This window comes from Antedon mediterranea, chromosome 6 (assembly GCF_964355755.1).
Source record: "Antedon mediterranea chromosome 6, ecAntMedi1.1, whole genome shotgun sequence".
In the NCBI taxonomy this organism is placed as follows: Eukaryota; Metazoa; Echinodermata; class Crinoidea; order Comatulida; family Antedonidae; genus Antedon; species Antedon mediterranea.
Window position 1 is genome coordinate 27480769 of NC_092675.1, and position 16839 is coordinate 27497607.

The 16839-nt window shown below is 33.0% G+C and overlaps 2 protein-coding genes across 2 annotated transcripts in view; both read right to left on the bottom strand.

Annotated features, from left to right (window-relative positions):
• LOC140050991 (interleukin-6 receptor subunit beta-like) overlaps window positions 1-1086 on the bottom strand; it is a 54606-nt gene extending 53520 nt beyond the window's left edge. Inside the window, exon 1 of the mRNA XM_072096045.1 lies at window positions 980-1086. The gene's annotated coding sequence lies outside the window, so the exon portion shown is untranslated. The remainder of the gene's footprint in view (window positions 1-979) is intronic.
• LOC140052554 (tyrosine-protein kinase receptor Tie-1-like) lies at window positions 983-16226 on the bottom strand. Its single transcript, XM_072098162.1, has 15 exons — window positions 15929-16226; window positions 15467-15549; window positions 14770-14995; window positions 13679-13975; window positions 11415-11705; window positions 7985-8211; window positions 7337-7565; window positions 6798-6908; window positions 6148-6338; window positions 5938-6063; window positions 5369-5439; window positions 3087-3127; window positions 2840-2936; window positions 1282-1381; window positions 983-1119 (listed from the first exon to the last, which is right to left on the bottom strand). The coding sequence occupies exons 1-15, from the start codon at window positions 16224-16226 to the stop codon at window positions 1102-1104; spliced, it is 2406 nt and encodes an 801-aa protein (XP_071954263.1). The 3' UTR covers window positions 983-1101.
• Between the last annotated feature and the right edge of the window lie 613 nt (window positions 16227-16839).

A 16839-nucleotide genomic window follows, 5' to 3' on the forward strand; every position in this document is an offset into this window, starting at 1 on the left:
AGGGATCGGCGCGAAAAAAAAAGAACTACAGACGTTTCGTGACCGAACTTGAGTACGGTATGATCATTCATGGTATGATCTACACTCGTGAAGTTTAAAATCGCGTCTGGGCCAACCGTAATAAAATAAAAATACGATGATTTAAGAAGTTTTCCTGACTTCCTTGTTTTTTTAATCACCAGAAATTACAAATCTATTTAAGGAGACCCAACAAATTTTGCGGGTGTCTTCTAAATAGGGGTATCCCAAAGGAGGGCTTCTACTGTACATAGAACAATTATATGATACAAACTGGATGACCTTCCGACCGAGTGTCAAACGTTGTCTTACTGATATGAATAATATCAGAAACAATTACATTGAGACAACGCATCCAACTTTTCAATATGCAAATTTATTGAAATACATTATTTGTGTAGGCCTATCGTACAGAATGGTGAATAAAATGTTTTTTTTTAATTAGATACCGTAAACCCTAAAAAAGAAGTCCTATAAAATGACGACGACCATGGACTTCTTTTACAGTATCATTTGTAGATGCAATTTTAATTATTTATAGTTATGTACGCAATGAATAATAGAAAAACATGGGGTCAAGCTTAAAGTACTTTACTTATTTGATCTCCTTTCACACTTCTCTGATTAGCAAGTACTAAGTATCTGATTTTTAATTAATTTGATTAGCCATATTTTTGTATGCAATGAATAATACAAAAATAAGTACAAGCCTAATATAGTACATAATTGCAATAGAACTTCATAAAAACGATCAATTAATTTCAAAATTTTAAACTCTAGTGTGATGCAGTTTCCTGCTTTATTGGAGTATAAAGATCCAGATCCAGATCCAAAATATTGCAGCGGAAAATAGCAACAAAATATCATCTACAATTTAGAATAATATGCAAAAATCTTCCTCAACAGTGATGAAATATGAACTAGGACTTATGATGCTATATAGAGGTACTTATTCACATACGTTGAGTTTATGTTGGCAATTTTTGTCAAGTCGTCGCATCCAATTTGTCTGCTGTGCTGTCATTCCATCCCACTGGAGGAACTGTTTGATGTAATATCTGCATATGCGAAATCTGGATGCATTTACACATTTACATAAGGCTGTTAAAAAAAAGATAATTGAAAATGTTTAGAATCACACAATAATATATTGCAGTTCTCTAAATTATGTCTGGAATCAAATTAAAAATACAATTTAAAACACATCCAGATTCTATACGGGATATAAAACTTTCTACCAATGAACTCCGACTAAAACATTACCTTTTGTTCCTTCAAGAGACGATTGAGGGCGATATTTAACTGACCAAAAGTTGGTCGAGCATGAGGCCTCTGTCGCCAACAATTTTTCATTATGTCATAACTGTAAACAATACAACAATAATTGATAAATTTGCAAGAGTAAAAAACAATCCATTTGGACTTTCTATGGAGTCAAAAATCCGATTGGACAGAACATTGGACGTGACACAAGAAAGATAAAATTTCTATTAAAAAAAATTTAATAACAGGTCCAGTGTGGCCAGCAATTAAAAATATCATTACCATGTTTGCTGTAGTGTTATGTACCCTATCCTGAAGTTTTACATGGGGGTACTTTACTTATTTGACCTCCTTTCACACTTTTCTGATTAGCAAGTACAAGTATCTTATTACTCGGGGTACCCGAGTCTAGGACTTACTCATTTTCTCCTCTTCCTCCATCTGGACACTATTGAGTAAAAAGTGCGATTTTTAAAGTACTACTCCTCCCTTATTCGTTATAGTATTGAGCTGGGATTTGGCATGAACATACTACAGGGACATGTCCTCAAAGCTATAGAGCCGGATTTTTAATTTTTTGTTAATTAATTTGTTTAATTAAGAAGCCACAATGTGTGACACACACCACAGCGTTATGTAGTTATATGGTTATATGCAGATTCTTGGCGTAGTGGTTATCACGTTTGCTTAACACGCAGAAGGTACCTGGTTCGAGCCCGGACGAAACCTTTTTTTTTTAACTTTATGGTGAAAAGAACTGTATACGCAATATGATAATTATACAGAGTATATCTTATTTTTATTATTTTTTAAAATACTTATTTTGTGTAATCGGTAATTATCACTTTTACACATGTTTATTTTGCTTTGTGCTTATTACCATTTATTTGTAATTTAAATGGATTAAAAAACTTTCTGTAACCCACATTTTTAATGTAAGAGGTTTCGTAGTGTAGTGGTTGTCAAGTCTGCTTAACACGCAGAAGGTCCCGGTTCGAGCCCTGGCGAAACCTATTTTTCTTTACTTTCTAACAGCTTCTTTCGCTGTACCCCGAGTATTGCACATTCGTGCTTGTTTTTAATTAATTTGATTCTCATATTTATTATTTCTTTGATACCTGCTTACTAAATTTGTGCTATTTGTATTTGAAATGTGAAGAATTAAATAAAATAAAAAAGAAGAAAGAACAAAATAATGATGCTAGACTAAGCACGGAATTATGCTGTAATAATAAGGTATGGTATAATAAGGTTTAATAAATATAATAATAACTACTAAAATAGTTAATTAATTTTTCATTCATGTAATATTTGTTTTGTGTCAATAGCCACCTTTCGTTTACACGACACACTAAGCAACTACGCAGCTCCTCAGCTTAACAGTCATTGTGCGCATGATCATATGTTTCCGAGTGTGAGCAGAATGACTTTTTAACTTGCAAGTTTCTTTTTTAACTAACTCAAAAGTTATTAACTTTTGAACTCGGACCCAGATTCCAGCTGTTGGGTGTGAGTTTGAATTAATAACATAGGCCTAAACAAAAGAATTTGAACAAACATTTTATCGTCGCAATTCAGCGGTTTCTCCATCCTGTATCCGGCAGGCAACTTCTCATATAGTTCTGCGCAGGTCACACCAGGATAAGGTGTCCTACCTTGAGAGAGAATTGTTCATTATTATTGTCTGTTATGAAGTTGTTTTTCTTCAAAGAAGAGTAGTGTTTTGTCAGGAGAAAAAGTACTGACTGCAGACAGGATTTGGACCCAAGACCCTGGAATGGGTAAATAATTAGGTTAAAACTTACCAAGTGTTACAATTTCCCATAAAAGAACTCCAAATGACCATCTGTAACAAAAAAGAAAGCTTCTTTAATAGTTTTCGTCGTTTAAACAGTTTTACAATATTTAATATTTCAATTACATTTGCAGTTCTGATCAGTCTTTCTTTCGTTTAGTACTTTTAGTCCAGATCCCTATGTCAAAAAAAGGTGCCTTCGTGTGCAGATCATGGGGAAAGTGTAAACATTGTGTTTTATGAATATTTGAATCATGCTGGTTATAAAAACCCATGTTGTCAAATTTCTAAAATTCATCTTTGACCTCTGACCTCAATTTGAATGTTTTGACCCATTGAAAACAAAATGGTCCTATCTTTGCAACGCTTAGATTAAACGAAATAATTTTAGTGTCAAATTATTTGGGAGATGCATATTTATATTCGTTCTAATGGAAAAGTTTGTCCAAAAATGGCTGAAAGTAGGATTTTTGGCATATTTGACCTTTGACCTACATATCATATAACTCCGTAACTAATAGTTGGACAAACTTTAAATAGGGCTCAAATTAATCTGAAGGTATATGTTTCTATTCAGTCTAATAAGAACTTTTTCAAGCAAATGACCCGAAATATTTGTATTGACCTTTGACCTGTACTAGTAGTACACATTTCTATAATCTCAAAACTATTGGCCGTAAAATGGTTGTTTTTGTGAAATGGTTCGAAAAATTTACATTTATATGTTGTATAATAACAACATTTTATAGAAATGTAAAATAATTCTATTTATGATCACTAACTTTGTAATTTATAACATCACTAGCATTTGTTATAATATTAAAATGTGTTATATTTGCTGATTTTAAGCACTTCACATGAATTTATCAGAATTATGTGTATTTAATATAAAGTTTTTTTTTTTTTATATAAAGAAAATTTAATTATCTATCAAATAAGATTATTTTCAAATTATTATGGCTAAAACTTAATTAGATACAGGCAAAAAAGTGTATTTTTACTTGTATGAACAGCGCCCTCAATCTTCATTTTTTCCCAAAAATACCACATTTTTATGTGGTTTCCTGAATTGCTTAAATTGAAGATGAATTTTAGAAATTTGACAACATGGGTTTTTATAACCAGCATGATTCAAATATTCATAAAACACAATGTTTAACACTTTCCCTATGATCTGCACACGAAAATACATCTGGATCTGGACTATTTTGTCAGTACAGAGTTATTGTTAGGTACAGAGGTACAGTAGTATACAAATAATGAATGTTTATGAGTGCAATGGTACAAATAATGGCACGAGGTGAATGATGAAAGGTTATATCAACGAGGCAAAGCCGAGTTGATATAACCTTTCATCATTCACCAAGTGCCATTATTTGTACCATTACACGAATACAAAACATTCATTATTTGTTTTATATAACATCTAGACGTTTTTTTTTCGTACACAAAAATGTTTCAAAAAGTACTATTTAACGATCGTTGAATAGTGCGTACTATTGCACGCCATGTGACCCACATTCGTCCAATCAAATGACAGGAATTTATATAGGTGTTATATAATAGGTATTATAACACAACCGATTGTATTATTGTAACTTGATTGGTTAATTACGCATCACGTGTCATTCAGCATTAACTCTAAAAAAAGTGATATCTAATGGTGATAATTAACGCACTCTAATGCACGTTCAGCTTTTTGTAAACATCTGACTGATCTGTGTTCGAAATTCAACTTGTTGTGTGTGCTGTCTATAACTACTCCGCGTCCAAATTGGAACACTGCCTTTTGAATGGCCTAGTTTCCAGGCCTAGCTTGCGGCAATGATTTATGATGGATAAATTGAATAAAAATAGGTGCGTTATAAAACAAATAATGAATGTTTTGTATTCGTTGAATGGAAATTGATTGTTCTATTTTCAACTAGACTCTGCCTCGTTAAAAATAGAGCAGTCAATTTTTCAACTCATGAAATATTCCCACCATCTAACTCTTCAAAAACATTAATTATTTTTAGTATTGCGCATTGTCTTCTTATCTACTGTATTAACAGCTTGCGAGTCAGCCATTCTATTATTCTACAGCTTGTACAGTACTCAACATGCCTGCACTGCTCAAACCGACCATAAAATACATGGTCATTAGATAGTAGTATAATTGAGGTTGTCAGCAACCCTGAGTACAAATCATGCAGTTTTTGCACATCAACCAAGAACCTACAAGATCTTAATAATATTGTATTTGATACCATAAAAAATTATCAAACGGATACAGTTTGAATGTACACTTACACATCACTTTTGGTTGTGTATAAACTGTAGTCAATGGATTCTATAGCCATCCACCTGAGAGGAAGTAGCCCCTGTAAAATTAGTAAATCAAATTATTTAGTACTGTTTTTACAAACATAATTCTTTGGGTGGAGGGATTAAATGACAACAAATAAAGTATGCTTTGGGAATATTTATTATATATCTGGAAGTGACGAATTATCAAATGCAGGCCTTTTGTTGAAGTTTGCTTCTTTGAAGCGAAACTGTGTGTCTGCACTACTCCAACCATAGAGATATTATCTCTATGCTCAAACCAAATCCATATTATGCATTCGTTTCGGCCTAGCCTACAGCTAAATTGCGTGGTACGGTATATAAAACAAACACTGATATAATATAGCCTCCAGATCACCTCAGCCAAGTAAATATTTGTATAATATACAAATAAAAATATAGTAAAGTAGAAGTAGCGTAGACAAAGGGTTACCATATCAAGAGAGACATGATATATTCACATAATTTTACATAAAAAGATTAACATTATTTTGGATTTCAAAATGTTTAATTCAGTAAATAAAATAACTCACTTCTGTCATTTTAACATAAAGTTCATCACTCCTCGACAGCCCAAAGTCTGCAACTTTAGCCACCATTTTAAATCCAGGTCCTTCACAAATCAAAACATTTCTTGCAGCAAGATCCCGATGAACACACTAAAAAAAAGAAATGATAATTTCAAATATTCAATCATGTTTTCAATGACTCTGTTGAGTTTATAAAAGTGTAACTGTACATACTCCTTTTTCTGAAAGATGTTGCATGCCAAGTGTCACATCTGCCGCAAATTGAAGAAGATCTTCTGTTGATAACATCGACGAATTGTTGGTTTCAGTAGTAGATACCAGAGCAGTTTCCAGACAACAGCTGTTCCGAAGGTAGTTCAAAAGATTGCCATATTCAGCGTATTCAGTTGCAACGTATAATACTCCTGAAATATCAATAATTGAATAAATTGATAAAACATTTGCACACTTCAAGAAAAATAATCAGCAAAGATGATAGAAATAATAATAATTCCATAGTGCCACATTTATTACTGTGTATAATATCCAGTGGCGTAACGGCTGTGAGTGCTCACTGGATAAATCCTGGGGCCCTGGAACTTATATGGGCTCCTGAGCAGTGCTCAGAGGGGAAAAAAGGCTAAAAATGCCCAGCGTTGGAGGGCCACTAATGGTTCCTAAAGTAAACCAGGGGCTTCGGGCCTCTGCATTATGCCACTGATAATGTCTAAACTGCGCTCATTTGCCAAAACTGTAAATTTTCAATATGACTGCACATTACAGTGTATTTCAATTTAATATATTATTTCATTAAAAATATTAATTATCTATTTTAATTTCTTTTTTGTTAATTAGTATAGGGCCTAGCAAATTATTCTTAATACCTTCATATTCGCAAGCCCCAATAAGATTCACAATATTTGGATGATAACCAACTTTACACATTATATCCAGCTCTCCAAAGAAATTCTGTCGATCGTTGTCAGTTGCACTTTCTGCAAAAAAAGATTATTATTATACTTTACATTGATTTTGTTGCCTGGGGTTGGGTAGGGTATCACACATTTTCTAAAAGTTAGACCCAGTTTATAAAAACATGTGCATATTAATTATTGCATGATATTTAAGAATCATAATTAATTTTGTTGCCTAACTGCCTAGGCCAAGCTCTAACCTCTTATGTTTGTCTTACGTTGTTGTGTAAAAAACTGATTTTAATTTTCGTTGAATATCACAAACTTACCCAAAAGGTAAATTTGCATCACTATTGCATCTCAGGCACCATGATTGCATTTTCGTTCTCCACTTACACATGGTTATTTTCTTACAGCACTTTGCATTGATTCATTGAATCTACTGCATGTTCTTGCATTGCATCCTAGTGGGAACCAAGTTTTAAGTACACTATGAGCATACAACTGACCTTTCAGCATTTTCACTGCAGCCTTAATTGTTGTGCCATCTTTCTTTATCACTGCTTTCATAACTTGACCAAAGTTACCTTCAGCAATTACATTTTCCATTACCATGTCCTTCCATGGTATTCGATAGAATGTTGGTGGAAGAGAAACCTGTGATTTTGTTGACGAGGTGGACAGGGAAAGGGAGGCTTTCGGTGATACAGTTGAAGTTGTGCGTAACAAAACTTTTCCCTGTTTTGAAAAAAAGACATTGGGATTAACTTGGAAATGTAGACTGGGCTACACCAGTATAAAATTCAGTGTGTTGTCGAAAAACTGAATATAAAGCTCTGTCCACACTTTCAAACTAGCTTGACAAAAAAAGTGTATTGAGGCCAAATATGGTAGTGATATGGCCAATTATGGTAGTGATATGACATCATCATGTCCATATATGGGCACATCATATTTTTTTGTCACATAAAGTTTGGTAGTGTAGATAAGGCTTAAGCCAAAATGAAGTAATCATGACACATGTATTAGTTAGTCAACTATCACAAATGACTATAAAGTAGTCTTAAACTTTGATATTTAAAAAAAATATATATACTTAGTTTCCCATTTGAGAGTAATAAAATAAGGAAATTTAATTAAAATTCATTTATTCTTACTCCTTGGTAACTCATTGATGTTACAGCTTGTTTTCTTTTTTGTGACTTGATTTTGAAACAAGCCACGACCGTGGCTAGTAAAGAACACACAAGTAAAACAATAAGTATGATGATAACCACTATTAACATATTGCTGCTGTTGTTTTGGGGCTCCTGGTCTGCGTTGCTACCACTCAATGTCACAGTGTTTTGATTTGGTTCTTTCAGTGCTGTTGTTTGGATAGTTGCTAGAAGTTTGAATAGAAAATAATTACTAACATTAACTAAATTAAAATATATACAGTAGTCTAGGAAATAGATAAAAATATAATATATATATATATCCTACGGGATTTTGTACGCAACATCGGGATTGCCGGGATTTTGTTTGTAAAGGAGGAAAGAAATAGGTGCTGCATAGGCAGGATCATGTATAAAAATAAAAGAGACAAAGTTCTTGTTTCTGCCTCAAAATAAAATATTTATAGTACAATAAATAGTTTAGGCAGAAACAAGACCTTTTTCTGTTTTTTATATATATATATATATATATATATATATATATATATATATATAAGTTAAAACTGCCTCAATATAGATTTATTTTAACGACATGTTTCGGGCATAGCCCATCATCAGGTGAAAAGAATTGTAACAAAGGATAACATATATAAGTCACAAAATTACATAATAAAACAAATCAGCCAATCAAAGATGTTAACAAACAAAAGGCATAGTTATAAAGGCATGCCTCCAAAAGCTATGGTGTACAAAGCAGGAATGGTTGCTAATAAAGCAGGAAATTTAAAACAAAGACATTCACATATTAACAATTATTTACACTTGAAGCTTTTGTCTTTGTTTTAAATTTCCTGCTTTATTAGCAACCATTCCTGCTTTGTACACCATAGCTTTTGGAGGCGTGCCTTTATAACTATGCCTTTTGTTTGTTAACATCTTTGATTGGCTGATTTGTTTTATTATGTAATTTTGTGACTTATATATGTTATCCTTTGTTACAATTCTTTTCACCTGATGATGGGCTATGCCCGAAACATGTCGTTAAAATAAATCTATATTGAGGCAGTTTTAACTTATTTGATCTTGATTTTTTTCTATATCCTGCCTATGCAGCTCTTTGATTTATATATATATATATATATATATATAAACACAACAGGCATAGAAATAAATTCCAAACCGCCCAGTGATACACTGAAAATGATTTAATTAATTATATATATATATATAAATCCAAAGGCAAATTACTGAAAAAATGACAATGAGAAATAGGGATACAAAAAAAAACTGAAAAGCTAAATCAAAACGATAAAGTAAAACAGCCAGAAAAATTAGCAGAGCTTTCGGGCAACACTAGCCCTTTATCAGTGCAAGTGACGGCATTTGGATAACGTCATAGCATAAGAACTGGCAAGTGCTGCCTGGGCGGTGAATGATTGATGGAGACTGAATAAGAGTAGAAAACAAAGAAGGTAGCTTGGTAGAGATATAAACAATTTTGGAATGAAACTAAAAAACAGCTTAAATGGTGGTTAATATTGAAACTTAAATTTCATTTTATATATATATATAATATTAAATTACATAGTATACAAAATTATATAAAAATATACATAAAGGTAAAAAAAATACAATTATACATGTAGATACAGCAACAAAATTGAAATAAAGGTTGAATATATTGATTTGAAGCCAGAATTGAAATAATAAATATTCAGACAGTCTACCATTATACCCCTGATATAAGCATTGAATAAATAAAAAAAAATGATAATGTATTTTTAATATGTTTATAAGAATAAGGAAAAAAGAACATAACCCCTGACCAGGGGCGGATTGCTATAAAACAGTCTTAACTGATGGTCTTAACTCCCCGATTAAAGCCGGCTTTATCTGATAGACGGTCTTACTAAAGCCACCCCTGTTAGACCATTGCTATAAAACAGTCTTAACTAATGGTCTTAACTCCCCGATTAAAGCCGGCTTTATCTGATAGACGGTCTTACTAAAGCCACCCCTGTTAGACCATTGCTATAAAACAGTCTTAACTGATGGTCTTAACTCCCCGATTAAAGCCGGCTTTATCTGATAGACGGTCTTACTAAAGCCACCCCTGTTAGACCATTGCTATAAAACAGTCTTAACTGATGGTCTTAACTCCCCGATTAAAGCCGACTTTATCTGATAGACGGTCTTACTAAAGCCACCCCTGTTAGACCATTGCTATAAAACAGTCTTAACTGATGATCTTAACTCCCCGATTAAAGCCGGCTTTATCTGATAGACGGTCTTACTAAAGCCACCCCTGTTAGACCATTGCTATAAAACAGTCTTAACTGATGGTCTTAACTCCCCGATTAAAGCCGGCTTTATCTGATAGACGGTCTTACTAAAGCCACCCCTGTTAGACCATTGCTATAAAACAGTCTTAACTGATGGTCTTAACTCCCCGATTAAAGCCGGCTTTATCTGATAGACGGTCTTACTAAAGCCACCCCTGTTAGACCATTGCTATAAAACAGTCTTAACTGATGGTCTTAACTCCCCGATTAAAGCCGGCTTTATCTGATAGACGGTCTTACTAAAGCCACCCCTGTTAGACCATTGCTATAAAACAGTCTTAACTGATGGTCTTAGCTCCCCGATTAAAGCCGGCTTTATCTGATAGACGGTCTTACTAAAGCCACCCCTGTTAGACCATTGCTATAAAACAGTCTTAACTAATGGTCTTAACTTCCCGATTAAAGCCGGCTTTATCTGATAGACGGTCTTACTAAAGCCACCCCTGTTAGACCATTGCTATAAAACAGTCTTAACTGATGGTCTTAACTCCCCGATTAAAGCCGGCTTTATCTGATAGACGGTCTTACTAAAGCCACCCCTGTTAGACCATTGCTATAAAACAGTCTTAACTAATGGTCTTAACTCCCCGATTAAAGCCGGCTTTATCTGATAGACGGTCTTACTAAAGCCACCCCTGTTAGACCATTGCTATAAAACAGTCTTAGATAAGACCGCGTAAAGTAACAAATTGAGGGCGTACTTTGCGCGTAGAATACCAAATAAGGTAATGTTCGTCACGCTTGTTCAATTCACAATCATAACAGTACGTACATTTCTACGCAAGAAAATCTATTCTAGGGCTATATAAGAATAAAATCACCGTTATTATTTGATTTAACACTTAAAACTCGTTCTATTGGTTGTCTTTGACGATAAATAATACGTAAAAGCAACAAAAAGAGAGGTTTAAGACTGTTTTAAGACTCCTTCGAGTAGGCTTTAATTTTAAAGACCGTTTACAGGTTAGACCGCGGTATAGCAATGGTCTATAATGTAAGACTACTTGCTACGTCACGAATTATAGCCGGCTAAGCGTTAAGACCGGTTATAGACCGCTTATAGCAATCCGCCCCAGGTCTATGCACACTTGTGATGGATGTTGTTCTCATTTCTATGACAGAACTCCACGGTCCATATCCTTCAGTGGTAGAAGCACGAACTTTCATAAAGTAAATGGTGTCTGGTTGTAACAAACTGTACGTAACACCACTGGTAGGCTTCACTGTACAGTTGGCATCATCAGAAATATCAGAAGTGTATGATAAGCAAGTCTCATATTCTGTGATGACACCATTCGCTTCTAGTGGTTTGTCCCATGACACTGATATTAAGCTCTCTGTTGATTGATGTTGAATGTTAATGGGTGGACTTGAAGGACCTGTAGGTGATGGTACAATACAATATAAAAGATTCAAGTTAGTTGTAATAAAATATTCAGAACATTTAAGTTAAGATATGAAACAAAATTAGTTGGTACATTTTACTATTACTCATTCTATTTGAATAGTAATGTAATTAAAATTACATTAATTAACACAAGATTATAACTCCCAGCTGAGGCCCAAGAATTCTTAAATTTTATATAATTATATTTCTTACAAATAAGTTGTTAGACCAAACAAGAGACACATAATTAAGCTATAATATTCTTACAACTTTATCAGTTGTTATTTCCGTCAGTTAGTGTGTCTATGTTATTTTTCATGGGATTCTCATTAATAATAATAACAACACTTGAATCACCATATTGGTGTTTTTCACAAGGCCGTTACTTACTACAAAACTATTTATACTATTACACAAGTTATCATTTACAGTACAAAAAAAAAAAAAAAAAAAAAAAAAGATTTCATGAAAAAATATAGAGTTTCAAGTATATTTTATCTTTGGTCATTTATCATTTTTTTAAATATATGTATATAGGAGCTGTAATTGCATTTGAGTTTATAGCATTTAAACTATTCCATAGCTTTGCGCCAGAATACGAGAAACTTTTCTTTTTATACTCAGTGTTTGCCTTATGTAAACTTAGAATATCTTTTGATCTAGTATTATATGTTTGTTTGCGTTCATAGAATCTGTTTCTTAAGTAGGATGGTGTCAAGTTATTCATTATTTTATACATTGTGACTGCTTCGTTGTAATATTGTTTTTCTTCTAAATTAGGCCAATTTAAATCTTTGAGCGCCTGTGAGCTAGAGTCATACCTAGATGTATGTGTAATTATTTTAGCCGCTCTATTTTGGAGTACTTGGAGTTTATATTTGAGGGTTTGGTTACAACGACCCCATACTACATTGCAGTAGTCAAAATGGTGGGCTATGATAGATTTGTACATTAATGATTGAATATTTTGAGGGAAAATATTGCTGCATTTTTTTAGATAGTACAGACCTGATATTACTTTATTTTTCACCTGATCTATTTGTTTATGCCATTTTAAATTTTCATCGATAATGACACCTAAATGTTTACAGTTATTTACTTTTTCAAGTTTTGTACCGTCTATATTAATATTAATATCCATGTTAATCAATTTATTTAATTTTTGATGTGTTCCTAAAATCATATATTCAGTCTTTTTAATGTTTAGACTTAATTTGTTACTTGCTAACCATAGTTGTACATGTTTTAGATCAGTATTTACTTTGCTTATTATATCGTGTATGTCTTTAGATGCATAATATAACGCAGTGTCATCTGCATACATGCTTACATTTACATGAGAAACTGAGTTAGGTAGATCATTAATATACATGATAAATAGAAGGGGCCTTAATATTGATCCCTGAGGGATTCCACAAACACTATTAGACTTTACCGAATCAACATTGTTAATATTAGTAATATGTGTACGATTTGTTAAATAATTTTCAAACCATTTGATAACATAATTAGCAAAATTAAAATTGTGTAGTTTTTTTATTAGTATCTGGTGATTAACAGTGTCGAAAGCTTTTTTGAGATCAAGCATTATATAGTCCTATGTATTTACCATTTTCAATACTGTCAATCCAATCTTCAGTTATATTTATTAATGCCGATGATGTCGAGTAATTTGGCCTAAATCCAGATTGTTGATTGTATAATTTAGGGTTGATTTGTGGATAGAGTTGGTCAAAGACAGCGCGTTCAATAATTTTCGATAAAATTGGTAGTACAGAAATTGGCCTGTAGTTAGATGGTTCACTTCGGTCGCCATTTTAAAAAATTGGGCATATTCGTGCATTTTTCCATTTACTTGGGAAGTTGCTGGTTCTTAGAGTTAAAATTAATTAAAAATGTAATGGGTTGTACAATTGAGTTGATTGCTAATTTTATTAGTTCATTTGACTTTGGAGTTATACTTACTGCTCTGTGGCGTTGATTTCACAAGCGTATTCTGCAATCCAAGTTTCGGTGATGCCGTACGTGCACTGACATAAATCAAATATTCAGTATGCCATCTTAACTTTTCAATGTTTTTATAAGGACTGCGAACACTGTACGTCCTTTTCTCTGGGTCTTCTGTGCGTCTAACCACTGTCACGTTATATGATTGAATAACGCCGTTACTTTTCAAAGGTCTATTCCATGATACGCTTATATACGGCTGTTTATTTCTGTATGTTATAACTTTGCCTATAAGGTTTTCTACTTTGCCTGGAGCTGTCACCGAAAAAAAATAAAATCAAAGATATTATTGCATATATTAGATATTTGAGTATAACTATAACAAGTCTACATGTATATCACATCGGAAAAACCATCTCTGAACAAACACACTTTCAACCTAGGCACGCTTACTATCTGATTGTTACATTGTCAGCCTGCTTTTTTCTTTATTATGCTAATTAATTGCCACATTTAAATTCAGATGTTAAGAAGGGATATAAGTACTCTAGGATCTACAGTAGTTCTGAGAATTGTTTCTTGAAACATTATTAAATGCCTTGTTATATTCATGCTCATACATAATTTTGGTGGTATTGTACATGATATTAAAAATATTTCCAGTTGATAGTTGTATGTTCAGGTCTGTTCACATATCTCTTTGAATTGAAAATAATATCCTATTATCTTAGGATAGAATTCTTCACCAGCATATCAAACAAACTAACCAATTCAGTGTGGCCTTTTTGTAGACATTCAGATCAAGTCAATTCTGAGGTTTGTAGAAGGGCTTGCTTTTACACATTTTGATTGTAGTGACTTTCATGAAAGGATTCAAACAGATCTGTGATGTGGATCATGGTTGATGTATATATGTAGTTTAATATAACAGTAATTTGGTATGGATTTACACATTCTATTTGTTTTTTATATATACATAGTTTATGGCCCACTTATAGCCTAATTGTTTACTGATGTATGACCAAAGTGATAACAATGCTGTGCTCAATTCATCTATACGATACATAATATGTCAAAACATAGAACATTGAAAACTAATTATAACTTACGGCCTTGAGAAACTCGGTAGTTATATTGTCTAGATGCCCTGCCATCCAACCCACAGTTTGTTGCTACCATGTAGACGGTGTAAGCTTCATAAGGCCTAAGACCAGTTACATTATACTCTTGAATGGTCGGGTCCGCTATAAACAATGTCTTGCTTTGATCCTCACCTGACTCTCGATACTTTATTTTAAAACCATCGTAATCAGGCGGATTAGTTGGTGATGTCATCTATATAAATGAAGTTGATTACAGTGAGGTTGAAATTGGAAACGACATTAAAACGCACTGAAACAGTTAAACATTTTTATTTTGCATTCCAAAAAAAAAAATTCCTCCCAATGTTTTATCATGCATATTTCAAGAAAAATATGAATAATTTGTGGCTGAAAGTAGAAAAAGGATAGTGAACTGGGCCTTAGGATTAAGGTTCTATTGATATTGTTAGTTATAAACTATAATGACAAATTGTATAAATTGTGTTTTGGTGATCAAAATTTGATGATATTGTATTAGGAAACAAATAATTCAAGATTATACAGAAATGTTTATACTGTCTAATCAAACTCAATATTCTACAATTTAAGATTTGTAGGATACAGTGCAGTATTAATCAATATTTTAAACTAAAATTTATACTAAATTTAAATAGTGAAACTGATAAAGAGAAAACATTATGATTGTAATTGATGTTTTACTTACAGTCCAGGCAACTGTAATTGTGTGTTCGTCAGGGCTATGTTTATCAGGACGAGGAGGAATAATTGACGGAGCATGTGCAGGAGCTACAAAATAGAAAGACGTGAAATAATAATGAATAGAAAGACGTGAAATAATAATGAATAGTACTTAGGAATTAGAAAAGTATGTTGATCATTATAATTGGTGATAATTGATGAGAAGTTTGCTTGCATCAGAATTCAGTCCAGCTACTTTTATAAAGCACTATCTAACTAGTTCAACAAAAAAGTGTGATGTGCCCAAATATAGTAGTGAAATGCCCAAATATAATAGTGATATGACATCATCATGTCTTAAGGTTTGCATGCATTGGAATAAATTCAGCAGGCTTTTGCAATGTGATGTGATGGTATCCATCAGAATCAAGCCGCCGAGCAGTTGCTTCTGTAATGTGTATGTATTGGCCAACAACAAAAAACATACCACTACACTTAATTGTAATTGTTGATATTTCACTAAATTCTCCAATAGTTTTGTCGCTAGTGGCCCAAGAACGCCGAAATCTTGTCTTGAACTCATATGTTGCATGAGGTGTTAGATTTTCAAGCCTGTACCCAATGATAGCATCATTTTTACTGATGTACTCCTCTTTCCAGTCTTCATTACTTTCCAGACGATAGTAAAGGTTGATGGATTGAACTGGCCCATCTCCTGTGTAGTTGTGAATATGCAGGTCAAGTCGAAAAATACGGTTGTTGTTTTCGATTACGCTTGGTCCCATGCTCGGGGTAGGAGGATCTATTGATATAATTTCACATGTTTAGAAAGAATATTTAAAAAAAACTGTTTAGGTTAGGTTTCTGTTTCTTAGATTAGTGGTAGTGAAAATCAATACTCCATCAGACAACAGACAATTTAGGAGTTGATTGTAAATGTTCATCTGGTTTGTGATTATTAACAATGTGTATGTTATGTTAATGTGTATAAAATTCTTTTATCAAACCAATGGTACAAATTACGAAAATAGATGGAAAATGCCTTCTGGATGTTTAATTGTTCTTTTAGTATAGTACCATTGGTTTGATAAAAAGAATATTATACAAAATTTAGGAGGTTTCTTTTTTAATCATAGGACAACTCACTTGTATTAATTAAAAGGTGATTTTTCTGACTCTGCCTCTTTCTTTCAAACAGTAGGTACAGGAATCAAAGCTACTAACCTTTCAACCTAAAGTACCATGTTTTATCGGCGTATCCAGTGTCGCTGATCACCCGACAAGTGTAGTCTCCAGGTTCAGCATTTTCAACGTAGAATCTATGTTCATTACTAAGAGTCTGGTGTGGAGATATCTCTTGGTTGGAAGGAGTTATTAAAAACACTGCCGTGCTTTCGT